Source organism: Colossoma macropomum, unplaced genomic scaffold, assembly GCF_904425465.1.
Source record: "Colossoma macropomum unplaced genomic scaffold, Colossoma_macropomum, whole genome shotgun sequence".
Taxonomy (NCBI): Eukaryota; Metazoa; Chordata; class Actinopteri; order Characiformes; family Serrasalmidae; genus Colossoma; species Colossoma macropomum.
In genome coordinates, this window is record NW_023495766.1 from 32,892 (window position 1) to 49,098 (window position 16,207).

Sequence of the window (16,207 nt, forward strand, 5' to 3'; positions counted from 1 at the left end):
TACCTAATTGATCGAGGTGGGTAATCCTGTAAATAATCTGTTAAATAGAAGAATAATATCCGTGTAAACGCCTGTATCTGATTACATTCCCTATCGGAAAGTTTAAGTCCGTTCTGATCATGTTCGTCGCGTCATAGTGAAAGTTTATACCGTTCAACATGGCGGAGCAGAAACTGGTCTGCAGAGGAGACGAAGTTTATGCTCTGATCTTTAAAAGACGGCGGTGGGACGGACGTCCAGCTTATGTGTCTCAGAACACGACGTCTTCCTCTCGGCCTTCTTTAATAAGGACATGTGAAGGACGTTTTCCTGAGTCTGACATCATTTTAAAGTAATTAAAAACACAAGCACTGCTCACTGCTGCTCATCTCACTCACTGACGTCTGACTCACATGATGCTGGTTGTCATGGTAATGTCTGCAATAAGTGGTTCTGTACGCATGTGCGTCATTTTGGATCTGATTACTTGTAGTGAGCATTTAAACGAAGATTTCCATCAGATTGTTGAGTAGAGTGAGAATAAACACTTCAGTCTTAATCTGTAATCAGAATAAATTCAATCAGATTGGCAACAATCTTTGCATGTAAACACAGACAGTGACAGTTGTAATGGAGGGATGGTTGCAGTCCTTCACAGATCAAAATCATAACAAACACAAAGTAGATTATTAGTTTAGCTTAGAAGGTGTGTTCACCCGCAGGTCCCAAATGATCTGCCAAAAAATCTGCAGGTGGGATTCATTTTGAGGCACTGCTGCCGTGGCAAATAAACAGCCAACAGGTTGCGGACTCTAGCTGGTAGGTTTATGGCTTGCTAGGTGGTGGGGGGTTCGGACAACTATCGGATACTTGTGTAAGCAGATGGGCAACAAATAAGCTGCAAGTTTGCCACAGAGAAAAACACATTAGCAGTCATAACCTGATGCATTCACCACCCATGTTGTGGCATGCCATAGAAACATGGGCTGTGTTGCAGATGTTGTAGCTTAATTAGCTAATAATATAATGTTCATACAGATAAAAACATAATGTTGATACAGATTAGAAGTAGCAAAATGAAGCTAAGGTTGGCTGTGGTGCCATCTGGAGGTTCTTCCACCATGTTGCAATGGGTTTTCTGTTTGGGTCTTTGTTCCTCCTGCTGCGCTTTCCTTTTGAATCTTGGTTTCTCTGATTGGTCCTCCCCTCCCCTTTGTTCTGCCGTGTTGTAGGGGGTTGTGTTGGTATGTCTACACCAGTGGGCAGGTGCGGGTGGCGTGCGGGAAGCACTAGATTTTGCAGGTGCAGGTGGACATAATAGGTGGTTACTATTAGTGTGGGCACTAATACTGAAGTCTGTGCAGACCTCTAGCTTTTTGTTAGCAGCACCACATTAGCTATTTAATAGCAGTAGCTAAACTTGCCTGTAGATATCACAGCTAACTGACAGTTACTTTGTTGTTGCTTAGCAACAGGTAGAAACATAGCCCTAAGCAACCTTTGAAAGATGCAGAAGTGTGTACCCCAACAAAGCAAAACACCGCAACTTTTCCGTCTTCGTAAAACCACAGTGTGAACTCCGCCCTCAGGACTGTTTGAAAAATTCACTTTGCACATCCTTTTGTCCATTTGGGGGGCTTTCAGCTTACATAACATTTAAGCTACATTAGCCTCGTAGCTCCAGTGAAAGACTAAAGATGCAAACTTCAGGCACCAAACATGTCTTGGCTGATCACCTACATTTAGTGTAAGGAGGGGAGTAATTGCAAAAGTTTGATTTTGGTAGATTATTCCTTTAAAACTTTGATCAGTAAAGGTTTTCGACATGGTTAGAATTAAAGGTTCTGTACAGGTACATTTTTCATTCATCAAGGTACAAACAATGTAAATGTTCCCTCAAAGGTTCAACAGTGGTTTTAAGGTCTGATTGTGAACCTTAAATAAGTTTTTCCAGGTGAAAAGTTCGTATTTGTACCTTTTCAGAACCGAATGATTTAAAACAGAACAGTAAAATAAAGTCCTGGAGACGAGACGGGGTGTGTGGAGTCAATACATCTTAGAAAATATAATCTCAACAAATTATGGTTCAGTTATGTTCCCTGACTAAAGGTACTGAGTTTAGTACCTTTTTTTCTGAGAGTGTAACAGAAAGCGTGATTAATGTGTGTGTTGTCTTGTTGCTGGTTGTTTTGTTCTTCTTTATCCACCTATCCTCTTTTCAGTGCCAGAAATTGGCGTCCTGATTGCGGTGTCTAACAGAGCATTTCATCAGCCCACCATTAGTGTTCTTGGGCTGTCAGCTCAGTATTGAAGGTGACTGGGCTTGAGCGGTTTCTGGGATTCTGGTTCTGAACCTTTTTTGTTCTGTGTTAAATGTCAGAAAGCTCTTAAACGATCTCACTCTGACTCTAAAATGGCACTTTGCCATGCGACCCGCGTCTTTTCTTTAAGGTCACTGCGATGATGGATGGATAAGTAGAGAGGAGCAGAGGCAAAAGCAGGACACTGGGGCAAAGGACACACTAACATTTTCCCGTATGAAATCTGTTTCCCTGGCAGGGTTCCACACAGTGTCATGGGGAATCCCTAACAAAGGACTTGACTTTTGCTACTGCAATTTCATGTGCAGTATAAAGTACAAATGATGTTTGTTTGATGTTTTCCATCAGCAAAAGTTCAACACCTCTAGCTAGAACAAAACTAACTGCACCTGGTCCTCTGGACAAAAGCATGAGGAGGAACCACTGAGAGGAACCCAGATTCAAAAGCAAAATCCATCCTCCTGTAGGCCACTCTTAAGGAGTTTTTCCTTTAGAGTCTTGGTTCCACTCAGTGGTTCTTCCTCATGTTCTTAGTGAGTTTCTCCTGTTGAGTCTTGGTTCCTCTCAGTGGTTTCTCTTCATGTTCTTAAGGAGTTTCTTCTGTTGATTCTTGGTTCTGTCTGTGGTTCTTCCTCATGTTCTTAGTGAGTATCTCCTGTCGAGTCTCGGTTCCTCTCAGTGGTTCTTCCTCATATTCTTAGTGAGTTTCTCCTGTTGATTCTTGGTTCTATCTGTGGTTCTTCCTCATGTTCTTAGTGAGTTTCTCCTGTCGAGTCTCAGTTCCTCTTAGTGTTCTTCCTTATTTTCTTAAGGAGGTTCTCCTGTTGATTCTTGGTTCTCTCTGTGGTTCTTCCTCATGTTCTTAGTGAGTTTCTCCTGTTCAGTCTTGGTTCCTCTCAGTGTTCTTCCTTATGTTCTTAAGGAGTTTCTCCTGTTGACTCTTGGTTCTCTCTGTGGTTCTTCCTCATGTTCTTAGTGAGTTTCTCCTGTTGAGTCTTGGTTCCTCTCAGTGTTCCTCATGCTCATGGAGAGCCTCTTCTGTTGAGTCTTGAGTTTTTGAAGTTTAAAAAGTTTTTAATGGCTCTTAATTACATCAAAAATGCAATAAAATCATTAATAAGCATATAATAATTTTAACCCCTTAAATGGCCAGGACCTGCCGGTGGGCCCACAGTTTTATTACATACTTCTAAAACCTATAATCAGCCTTAGTATGAAATAAGCCTGGAATTATAAGGGGTTAGTAGTATTTGTGATGTAATTAATAACCATTAATAAATAAAATTTAAAATCACTGGTTGCTAATGCAAAAGTTTTGAAAGTCTTGTTATACGAAAGATGTATGGCTGTGTGTAAAAGTTAGAACACCCCTGCTTAAATGACATTTTTTTGGTTTTCTATGTAAAAATAAGTGAACTCATTCTAACACACACTAAAATATGACACTTTTCTGACAATTTCAGTACACAATTTATATTTATTTGAGTTTAATATACAGGAAAAAAGAATGCATAAAATATAAAATGAGCCATTTTTCCCAGTATAAAAAATAAACCGTAATAGTGTATTAACACGTGCAGAAGTGTGTTCTCTGTAGAGGACGTGTTACATTAACTTATTTACACTTAGAAAGTCAACAAAACATGGAGTTTGACAGGGTGCCCAAACTTTTGCACAAGGCTGCAGGTGCGAGCTGTGCTCTGTAATCCTGATGTTCCTGCTGTAATCCTGCACCGCCGAGCGCATTCAGGCTGCAGCGCTCTGAGCAGGGCTTTATAAACGAGTGGTGCTGGGTTCGTCCTCCTCACAGATGGATGAGGAACACAGCTCAGCTTCAGCTCATCCACCTTCATGCCTCTCAGACTCTCTCCCTCCGCAACTCACACTCACCCGCTCCGCACTCCACTCCAGCCATCACTGCTGAAGCCGCGCGGTTTACAGGAGGAAGACCTACACGGCCGCCTCGGAAATATCGCCGCTTCCCTAATAAACCAGTGGATTTGTTGGTGTAGTCGGCAGAGAGGAGTGGTCACAGTGGGATTACTGCTCACTACACGGATCTGCAGCGCTGCATCAGTGCAGGATTACCAACACACAACAACACTGAGACAACAACAACATCAACACTGAGACAACAACAATAACGACAACAACACTGAGACAATAACAACACTGAGATAATTACACCAACAACACTGAGACAATAACAACAACATCAACACTGAGACAACAACAACGACAACAACACTGAGACAATAACAACACTGAGATCATTACACCAACAACACAGACAATAACAACACTGAAACAACACTGAGATAATTACACCAACAACATTGAGACAACAACAACAACAACACTGAGACAATAACAACAACACTGAGACAACTCAATCAGTCATAAACATTACCATAGATATTACCATTATATTAACAAGATCTCTCTCTCTCTCTCTCTCTCTCTCTCTCTCTCTCTCTCTGTCTCTCTCTCTCTCTCTCTCTGGTCATTTTCTCTTTCTCCTTCCTCTCCCTCATCCCTCATCCTCTTTGTCCTTCACTTTTTTCTTATTTCGCTCTTTTTCTTTGCCCTCTATCTCTTTCTTCTCTTTTCTTTTCTCATCTCTCTTTTTTCTCTCTCTCTCTCGCTACCTTTCTGTTCTCTCTCCTGTCTCTCACTCTTTCTCCTCTCTCTCTCTCTCTCTCGCTCTCTTCGGTCATTTTCTCTTTCTCCTTCCTCCCTTCTCATTCTCTGTCGTTCACTTTTTCTCATTCTATTTCTCTTTTCTTTACTTATTCCTCTGTTTTTCTTTTCCCTCTGTCTCTTTCCTCTTCCTCTCTCTCCTCTCTCTCTCTTTTCCTTTCTCTCTCACTCTTTCTCCCCTCTCTCACTTTTTTCTCTCTCATTATCTCTCTTTCTTTTTCCTTTTTTCTCCTCTCTCTCATCTTTGTCTCTCTCCTCTCTCTTTCTTCTCTCTCTTTTCGCTCTTATCTCTCTCACTTTCTCTTTCTCTCTTTTCTTTCTGTCTGTCTGTTTCTCTCTCTCTTCTCTGTCTTTGTCACTCTCCTGTCTTTCTTCTCTCTTTCGCTCTTTTCTCTCTCATTGTCTCTCTCTCTCTGTTTCTTTCTTCTCTCTCTCTCTCTCTCTCTCTCTCTCTCTCTCTCTCAGCCTACAGTACGTTCTACGTAGTGGGTCTGGTTTTGTCCATGCAGATCCCCTTTGTCGGGTTCCAGCCAATCAGGACGAGTGAACACATGGCTGCAGCCGGTAAGCTCCGCCCACAAAATCCTGATTGGTCAGTAAGCAGCGACTAATAAACTGTCTTCATCTCCGTCTGGCTGATTGACTGACTGTTCACAATGTTACATTCTGGATGTCAATCAGAAGAATCTCCAGCTGATGAGGAGTCGTGTCTCTAGTGACGACACAGTCGCATGTTAGTTTATATGAGTTATTATTTCTGACTCATAGTTCATTAAAACAAGAGCAGAAAATGTGTGGAAAACAGATTCTAAACTTTCAGTTCAGACTGTATTAGAGTGCGTCAGTCAAAGGGGATATATTTTTAGGATTTGAATTTGGTGAAAAGTTAGCTGTTGTGACGAAACAAGAAAAAAAATATGACATACATGTTTGCCATATTTCGGCATCGAAACAAACAGAACAGAGAAGTGCAGACATGAACCTCCCGGAAATCATACGTAAATAAATAGTGTAGCTAAACAGCAATGATCACTCTACACCTTTAAGGGTTCATATAACAACACTGTTGGGTCAAAATCTCTCCATTATTGTCGTTTTTTACTTTTCTGACTCCGACTGTCCTGCAGACTGTGTGCACATTGATGATCAAGATGAATGGACCAATAAACATAATCCAAAATGACTTACATTAAAAGTAAAGTTACCGTTTTGGAGGTAGAAGGTTTCATAACAGTGACCATAAGTGTTCTAACATACCAGCACGCAAATTTCCAACCTCATCTGATTATTAAAACAGCTTTAAAAAGTTCTTCAAGGCAGCAGCTATACATAGAACCATAACACCTCAGAGGACCATATGAATGGTTCTTCTTCATGATGGAGAATCTGTTGCTCTGAGGCACTTTCTGTGATTAGAGTTCATTTGGGCCTTTAAAATGCACTTTTTCTTTGGTGTTTTTTGATTAAGTATTAAAGTCGGTGCTTCATCTTCAGAAAATGTTATTTTCCCACCTCAGGCTGTTAAATCAGACACTATGAGCTGTTTTTTTCTGAAATTAATAGCATTTTTGTAACCCTCTTACCAGTTTTTACAGAGATAATGATATAAGTCTGTGTTAATTGAATTCATAATGATAATGAAAATGCTTTTGAGAAATATTTTTCACATTATTAATAGAAAAGGTTTTTGTATGGTTTCTATATTTCTTGACAGAATTTGAAAATGCTTGTTGTCCTTTACATTGTATGTAAATTTCATGAAGAATGGACCAAAAGAAACGGACCAAAATTACTTGGTCATTACTGTTTCCATTGACTTACATTAAGTAAAAATGATGTTTTTCCTTCTTCTGTTAAGTTATCAAAGTTCCAACTGCATCTATATATAACTATAACATTTTAATTAAATATTTTGTCAGTGTACTAATTACTAATTACTAATGCAAGAAAAAATGCAGTTTTTTTCTTTCTAAAAAAAAGTGAAATTTTTCATGTATTAGTAATTTACCAAATTGACACTTCTGGCAACATAACCTACTGAATATTTTGAGACTATTTTCACCAAAAATGACTGGATAACAAGGTTGAATTCTGAGTAACAGTGTTGAAGCGATAACAGGGTTGAAGTCAGATATCATATTTCCCATTAAGCTGATATTAATGCAGTAAAAAAAAAATCTAAATAACAGAGCTGAAAAACTGTTTTAATTAAAATGTTTTCATTTAAATATTTGCTTCAAGCCATTATTTATTTTCATTTCCATTTTCATCTAAAGTAACTTAAGGTTATAAATGGGTAACAAGGTTGTGAATTTAGCCTAAAATAAGCAGCATTGAGGAGCATTCAGCCAGACAGGGCGCACAAGCTGAATGCTGACTACTAACAACCATATAATGTACATAAATAAACAAATAGACAAATATATATTCTTTTTTTTTGGTAACAGGGTTTAATGGTCAAGGTTTGCTGCAGCCAAATCAGCTTTCTGTATGTAAATTGAGAAAACAGAATGAGAACACTGACCTGTCTGATGGTCATTCTGCAGAAAACAAGATAATGCAAATTGCTGTTTATGTCATCATAAACAGAATGTTCTGTTTTTCTGGGGGGGGTGGTGGTTTGGGTAACAGGGCTGCACATAAAATTTGCAGTTAAAATAACTGTTTTTGCTAAATTAAATCCAATAATATGGAAAAAAATCATTCTTATAACATTAAATTGTTTGGAAATGAACCAAATAACATTGTAATTATGCTTTTACTGGAAGATTTAATCAATATATTTCATATATCGGTGAGGTGGGACGGCTCAAATCACCACATTAAAGGTGCATACAGACATTTGAATGGTCATTTAAATGCTAATTTTTAATTTTAATTTAAGTTAATGTGCAGATCTCCTCAATTTACACAGAAATAAAAACAACAACAGTCTTTTTTTTCCTTCAAAAACATAATGGGATATAAATTATACTCTAATCATGGAAAGTGCCCTTATGTACTGCTATATATCACCAAAAAGGCTTCCACTTCTGTTACAGCTCAAACATCAGATTGACAACAGCGGCATTTTTCACTAAGAGTCCAGAGCAATATGTGTTATAAACTAAGTGTTATAACCGCTCTGGTGGCTTGTGACGCTGGTTAAGGGTCTCTGTGAAGAGGGTCTCGGCAGGACTTTCCACTCTCCTCCATTCTTTTGCACTCAGCTGTAAGTGTCTGTAATTAAGGGCAGCTCCAGAAGGTAATGTATATGTTGTGTAAAACTCACTGCCCCCTGCAGCGTCCTCCATCTGCCCTGCGCTTATGAAAGTCTCAGAGATGAGTGATCACTTAGCATGTGTTTAAGAGTTCTCGGCCCAGACGCTTTATACACCATCATCCTCTCACACAAGTGCTGGGATTTGGAGATGAAGTGACTCGTTCTGATGTGGTGCGCTCTAAAGAAGCAGCAGGGCACTGAAGATTGCTAAATAGGCTGACCAAGACTGGACTGGAAGATTGACAACAGGAAAAAAGTAGCAGTCACCAGCCATAACAGGACAAAGAGAGAGTATAACACACATAACGAGTTTGGGCTACGAATAGGAACTCAAACTCCCAGATCTCCTCAGAAATCACATGACACTAAATGCATTAAAAAAAACACATTTAAAGTAAACAGTATAGAGCAGAAAACGAAAGCTGAAAAAAAGTGTTTTAATTATACATACATCATCATCTAAACCGCTTATCCTTCTGGGTCGCGGTGGGGTGCTGGAGCCTATCCCAGCTGTCATTGGGCGGAAGGCAGGATACACCCTGGACAGGTCGCCAGTCCATCGCAGGGCATGTTTTAATTAAAATGTTTCATTAAAATATTTATTTCAAGCCATTATTTATTTTCATTTAAAGTAACTGAAGGTTAAAAATGGGTAACAAGTTTGTGAATTTAGCCTAAAATAAGTAGCATTAGGAGCTCGACAGGGCGCACAAGCTGCATGCTGACTACTAATAACCATATAATCTACATAAATAAAAATATATATAATCATATATTCTTTTTTTAACAATAGTTTTGGTAATAGAGCTTAATGTTCAAGATTTGCTGCAGCCAAAACATGCTTTTTGTCTGTAAATTGAGAAAATAGAATGAGAATACTGACCTGTCTGAAGGTCATTCTGCGGTAAACAAGATGATGCAAATTCAAGTTTATATCATAATAAACAGAATGTTCTGTTTTTTTACGGAGGGGGTCGGGCGGTGGGGTAACAGGGCTGCACTTATAATATGATAATTATAACACAGGTCAAAATGTCTGTTTTTGTTTAATTAAATAAATTAATCGATTAAATTAAATAAGTTAAGAGAAGTACATGAACACCTCATATAGTTAAAGATTTAAAGATTCACAGTGTCTGACTGCAGCAGAGCTTTGACAAGCAAAGAACTAGCTAAAAGTGGTTATAATGTCCTAGAAAAGGTCTAGAACTTGACTTTAGGCTCCTAGCTAGACATGAAAGTTATGCCCAGTCTAAAACCTCAGCTCACGACCAGTTATGCACAGAAAGTTTCAACTGACTTAGCTTATGACCCTTTTGGCGCAACCGGCCACTCTTGAATACAGCAGGACTGCACATGCAGTGTGCTACCGTTTGCGCTAAACGCTGTGTGGACCAAGACTGTTAGAGCTAGGTCTTTAGTTTGAGCTAGACATGTCATAAATACAAAAAAGGAGAAAAAAACATTTCTGTGATAAAACTAATTTGTGCTAGTGCCACTATGAGATTTCTAATAGTATGTTAGCGCTTAGCACATGTGTATGGCCTTCTGTTCAGCTCCTTCAGCTCCTGAAGTCCTAACCAATGGGAGAGCACACTGGGCTGTATCCACCTAGATACCACGGAGAGAACAATCCTGATTGGATACATTTCTGTTGGGAGTTTTTTCACCCTTTTCTTTTCAATGTTTTCTAGAGTGTTGCAAGGTGGTTGTTTTAGTACCTCAGGTGGTTGATGAGGTGTTGCTAGATGGGTGCTGTGGTGTTACAGGTGGTTGCTAGGGCATTGCTAGGTGGTTGCTATGGTATCCTGGGGGAATTCAATGTTTTTAAACCCTTTTGTTTCCAACCAAAATATATAATGAATAATTATATAATTATAAATAAGAGCATTAGTGTATTACCTGTAGAGTTTAAATACAACATGCATTTTATTGAATTTAATCAATCAGTGGCTCATCAGTGATTATCTTTGTTGCAGTAGAGGGAGCTTCCCAATGGGTGACACATGACATTTTTGCATAATACATGCTGGGTATTGTGGGAGCATTGACAGATAGTATTATTAAATGCTAGTTTTAGGCCAGAAGGCCCTTATTACAAAGGATTAGGCTTGGATTGGGCTTAAAATAGCCTATGTCAGTCTTTAAAATGTGCCTTAATGAGCTCAGTTGTGCTGAAAGTAATGAAAAACCCCATAAGGACTGTGTCCAAACTTCTGACTGAATGTGAAAAGAGGGAAAAGCAGCAGCTGTGAGTTTCCTGCTCAGTGAATTGCTGCCTGCTGGTCGGTGCAGCAGGAGCTCAAGTCTTGCCTTCTGTTTCAGATCCAGCACTGCAGGAGAGAGTCGGTACACTCAGAGCAATACAGTCCGCCTCTGCATGTGGAGCTGATTCAGGCCTTCGCCGCCTGCAACACAACCGCTCTTTCCTGAAAATACATTTCTTTTGTATTGATTTTCATTGTAATGTAAACCTGATCTAATCCTCTTTTGAATTCACGGTTGAGCTTTTTGTTGTTTCAGGCCTGAGCGGAGAGCGGATTAAACACCGTTATGTTGTTCCATATAACGCTCAGTGTAGCACAGCGCTAATGCTGAGAGCTTCAGGAAGAGAGAGAGAGAGAGAGAGAGAGAGAGAGAGAGAGAGAGAGAGAGAGAGAGAGAGAGAGAGAGAGAGAGAGAGAGAGAGAGAGAGAGAGAGAGAGAGAGAGAGAGAGAGAGAGAGAGAGAGAGAGAGAGAGAGAGAGAGAGAGAGCTCCGTGTTCTGAAGCGAAACCGATGGAGAAATGTGATTTCTGCGAATTTCAGATGATTACATCATCATTCACCCAAACGCTGATGAAATGCTGACGGGTGATGCCACCCTGAAAAAAAGATGCTCTGACCATCAATACCAAAGAAACATCGAATGGGATTTGGCAGTGAGGCGCAGCAGTAATGACCCGACGTTGGGGCAGACTAACAGTGGATCATAAGTAGCGTTTATTGTGATGGGCAATAGCACTAAACGTTACAGCACTAGCTTATTTATGTGAAATGAATATACAGTACTGGGTAAAAGGTTTGAGGCACCTGAGGAGATTAGATTTAAAAAGCTGTTTGTCTGGGCAGTGACTGTGTATGAAAAACACAAATACAACAAAATAGAGAATATTAGTACAATAGGCTGAGCGTTTATGTGTGTCAGTGTGTCATTGCATTGCCTGAATTCAATGATTTGGTTGTTATGGTATCCCAAGTGGTTGCTAGGGTGTTGCTAAGTGGTTGCTGTAGTATCCTACGTTGTTGTTAGGTTGTTGCTCTGTGCTTGCTGTGGTTTCCAAAGTGGTTGCTAGGGTGTTGCTGGGTGGTTGCTAGTGTGTAGTTGCTATGGTGTTCCAGGAGGTTGCTATGGTATCTCACATGGTTGATAAGGTGTTGCTAGGTGCCTGCTGGCTACCCAGTTGGTTTCTATGGTGTTGCTGTGTGTTAGCTATGGTATCTTTGGTTGCTAAAGGTTGCTATTGTATCAAAGGTGGTTGCTATGGTGTTCCAAGAGGTCACTATGGTATCCCAGGTGGTTCCTAGGTTGTTGCAAAGTGGTTCCTATGGTTCCTAGGTGGTTGATAAGGTGTTGCTAGGTACTTGTTATGGTATCCCAGTTGGTTTCTATTGTGTTGCTGTGTGTTAGCTATGGTATCTCTGGCAGTTGCTGAGTGGTTGCTATGGTATCAAAGGTGGTTGCTAAGGTGTTGCGAGGTGGTTGATAGTGTGTAGTCAGGTGGTTGCTGTGGTGTTCCAGGAGGTTACTAACACACATTAACATATATTTGAGCTTGTATGTATCAGTGTTACAGTGACTCTTTCAGTACTGACATAGTTCTGGCATAAAACTGCCACCGCTGTTTTCCATTCCTAACAACCACCTGAAACCTGGTGACTCATATTCACAGACAGTGATGTATCTAGAACTTCCAGAAGGACTAGAATGAGTTTTTTTCTCTATAAATTGGTCCCACTGTAAATCAAAGCATGCTTGGTTGATTCCTCTGTCACTTCCTGATTATGTTGGTTGTTAATCTAACATCTATGACCTTCAGCTCCTGAAGTCCTAACCTATGGGGCAGTTTACTTGGCTGTATCTACTTAGATATAAGAGAAAACAATGCTGGTTGGATAGTTTTCTGGTGGGCACTTCAAGATTTTAAACCTTTTTTTTTCCAACCAAAACTGAACAATGAAATAGGAATTTTACTACAAAACTTAGAGTTTAAATACGTTTATGATGATTCTAAAAATATAACAGACATGTATTATTATAATTCCTAGAATTCATTAGGCCTTCTCTGAAGGTCTACAAGGCCCTGAGGGTTCCCCTCTGGCTGAGACGCAGTTGTGCCGAGGTGAAAACGTTTGACATGCCAGTAGAGTACGCAGACTTGCTCCTGTAAGCTCAGTAATGTGTTATTATCCTGCAGCAAGGCCTGATGGGTACATTTCTCTGGAATAGGGACCAATAGCACAAACATTTCTTTCACAGATACCAATTTTAAGGAGCTAAAAATCCTGATAAACAACAATTGGCAAAACAATGAAACAGACTCTAAATTGTCAAATATGATTGTCGGTTCTCAGTTCTCCTTTAAAAGTAACACATGTAAACAACTCTATGTGTGATTGGTCCCCAAATCACAAGCGCACTATTCCAATATAGAGGCTCTACAGTCATGCGAAGTTTCATGGTTCTAGCTTGAAAACTGCAACCCATGAGAACGGTGCCAAAAAAAATCCTAATGAATGACTTTGTCAAGCCAAATTAATAATGAGCAATCAATTACTTATCAACTATATAGCAACTATTAGCAATAATGTGTGACAAGTCTGAATTTATCAAAATAAAAGCACAGGAAGATTTTATTTCATGAATTTAAACCTGGAGTATATTTAAAGGCCTGAGTAATAAATTCCCAAAGTATATGACACTAGTGTTGTGAACACAGCCTCTATGAGAGCCCTTGACAAAACCAGTGACATATAGTTCTAATAAAACAACAAACTGTACACAGTCCGAGGGAGATCATATGCTGTTTGCAGTTGCAGCGTACTTACATCACACACTCGCAGAGAAATAATCAGAAGCCAAACAGCAGGAAAAGCAGAAGCAGATCTTTCACTGCTATTGAAAAACAGCTGCAGCTTCCATATGGCGCAGTCTCCTCAGCTGAGGACCCTCAGTGTCTGCTCATGTCTTTGTGTGAACATCTGTTCTACAGAAAGGACCTTCAAAGTTTGAAGTGTTTCGGTTTCAGTTATCAGTTACTCAAAGGAAGAAGTGAGATTATCGGATGCTTTTCTTCTGTCACTGATGGTGTGTGTGTGTGTGTGTGTGTGGATGTGGATGTGTAGGTGTGTTTGCTCTATTGCAGGCCTATGCGTTTCTGCAGTATCTGAAGGACAAGCTGACCCGGCAGGAGAGACAGTCTCTCTTCTATCTCGGAGTTTCTATAGTCGCGCTTGTTGTTTTCCTCACTGTTATATACCTCAGCTGCATAGGTGAGCATCTATATAAGTTGGTCTTATTATATTAATTACATTAATATATGAAGCCAGCCGATGGCAGTCATGCATTTGTGGTTACAAAAGAGCAGAAAAGGGATCAGCAAAATGTCCTGACCTCTACCAAAACTTAAGTTCCAGACTGTGGAGTCCGAGTCAAGTCAAGTTTCTTTCACTACTGTATAGTCATTGTCAGTTCTTAGTCAGTTATTCATATTGCCCGTGTTGTGTTATTGTTTTGCTAACCAAGTCGAGATCCAGAAATCCAGAGTCCCTAACTGTCAAGTCTGACTCAGATCCGGAGTCCTAGCCATAGAGTCAAGTCTAGAATGTTTAGCTGTAGGGTCAAAATCCAGACCCATACTGAAGATTCTGGCTTGATTCCAGAGACTCGAGTCGAGACCAGAGTCCCCAGACATAGAGCTGGAGTCAAGTCCCAAGTCCCTAGCTATAGAGTCCAAGTCGAGTCTAGAGTCCCTAGCCATAGAGTCTTGAATTGAGTGTGGAGTGCTTAGTTCAGGCATGTCAAACTGGGGACCTTCCAGGCCAAAGTGCTGCAGAGATTAGCGGTTACCCTCATCTAACACTCTGAATTCTGTTCATGTGTTTAATGAGGCAATGTGCTGAAGTCTGCAGTGTTTTGGCCCACAAGGACTGGAGTCTGACACGTGTGCTGTAGGGTCTGAGTCAAGTCCAGAGTGCTTAGCTGTAGAGTCAAAGTCAGTTCAGTTCCATGCTGAGGGGCTGGATTGAGTCTAGAGTCCCCAGCCATACAGTTAGAGTTAAGTCCAGAGTTGCTAGCTGTAGAGTTGAGTACACAGTCCTTAGCTATAGAGTCTGAATCAAGTCCAGTGTCCCTTGCCATAGGAGTTCAAGTAAAGTCCTAGCTCACTTTTGCATATTTGCTGTCTGAATTGATTTGAGATGAAAGAAAACTGAAGGTAAAAATATAGAAATCATGATGTTAGAAAACTAGACATTGATGTTACTGAGGTGATGTTGGTTTTAAAAAATCAATAAACTGAACCATTTGAAGTTAATTAGGAGCACACAGCTAGATCGCTAGCTTCGAAAACCATGAGTCACACACTCACCCACACATGCACATATAGATGCTCACAGACCTTCAAATGACGCCTACAAACTACTGTGGACTGTATACCAGGTGGATGATTGTCCTTCATTCATTAACACTGCCATCTTGACCGTGCCAGTACACTAACGTTCTGCGCTTGTGTGTAGGTTGCATCGCGCCATGGAGTGGCCGGTTCTATTCTCTTTGGGACACTGGGTGAGTTATTCTCTGACGCACACAGGCTGCTCTGGAAACCACTCAATCACCGCTTCTGTTATGAATGCATCTTATGGTTTGTTTCACATTTGCTTGACTGTGATTCTGCTTACCAACGTTTTCATACACACAGCGAAAAATGATATCTTAGCCAGTGTAAACATCTTAAATGCAGTAAATATATCTACTATTTCTCATTATAAGAATGTTATATATAAGAATATTATGAGATTATTTAACTTATTTCTTCACTTGTTTTTAAGCAGTTTAAAAGCAATGTTTTTAATTTATCTTATAAAGGTGTCTTGTTCCACTGGCAGATCATTGTACTTGTTTTAAGCATAATTTTTTGAAAGGAGCAAAATTATCATAATTATTTCTCAAAACAAGTAAACTAGTCTGCCAATGAAATAAGACACTTGCACTAGATAAAATCACTTAAAACAAGTACAAGTGTACAGAAGCAGGTGGAATAATCTTTTAAAATTCTTACAACTGTCACTTAATGAGAAATATTAGATTTATTGACCACATTTAAGAAGTTTTCACTGGTTAAGATATTATTTTTTTTGATGTGTACATCATTATATGTCTTCTCCAGCGGTGTGTAATAAGCTAAAGTGCTAAACAAATAACAAGGAACTGAATGTACCCTGGGCGGCACGGTGGCGCAGTGGGTAGCGCTGTTGCCTCACAGCAAGAATGGCCTGGGTTCGATTCCCAGCTGGGTGACCAGGGTCATTTCTGCGTGGAGTTTGCCTGTTCTCCCCGTGTCTGCGTGGGTTTCCTCCCACAGTCCAAAGACATGCAGTCAGGCTGATTGGACATGCTTGATTGCCCCTAGGTGTGAATGTGTATGTCTGTTTGTCTGCCCTGCGATGGACTGGCGACCTGTCCAGGGTGTATCCTGCCTTCCGCCCAATGACAGCTGGGATAGGCTCCAGCACCCCACCGCGACCCAGAAGGATAAGCGGTTTAGATGATGGATGGATGGATGAATGTACCCTGTTAGAAATGGACAGTGGTGTACAGGTACATTTTTGTTCAGCAAGTGTAAACAAACAATGGTTTTAAGGTCCAGTTGTTCAAGTTTTTCCTGGGAGAAAAGTGCATATTTGC

At 40.1% G+C, this 16,207-nt stretch overlaps 1 protein-coding gene across 1 annotated transcript in view; it reads left to right on the plus strand.

The window, feature by feature from the left end:
- Positions 1-16,207, plus strand: part of LOC118803014 (dolichyl-diphosphooligosaccharide--protein glycosyltransferase subunit STT3B-like) — a gene marked incomplete at its 5' end in the record, with an annotated part of 47,211 nt that overhangs the window by 17,485 nt on the left and 13,519 nt on the right. The window contains 3 exons of the mRNA XM_036563510.1: positions 5,466-5,564; positions 13,648-13,794; positions 15,040-15,088. Coding sequence (XP_036419403.1) covers positions 5,466-5,564; positions 13,648-13,794; positions 15,040-15,088 — 295 coding nt within the window. The remainder of the gene's footprint in view (positions 1-5,465; positions 5,565-13,647; positions 13,795-15,039; positions 15,089-16,207) is intronic.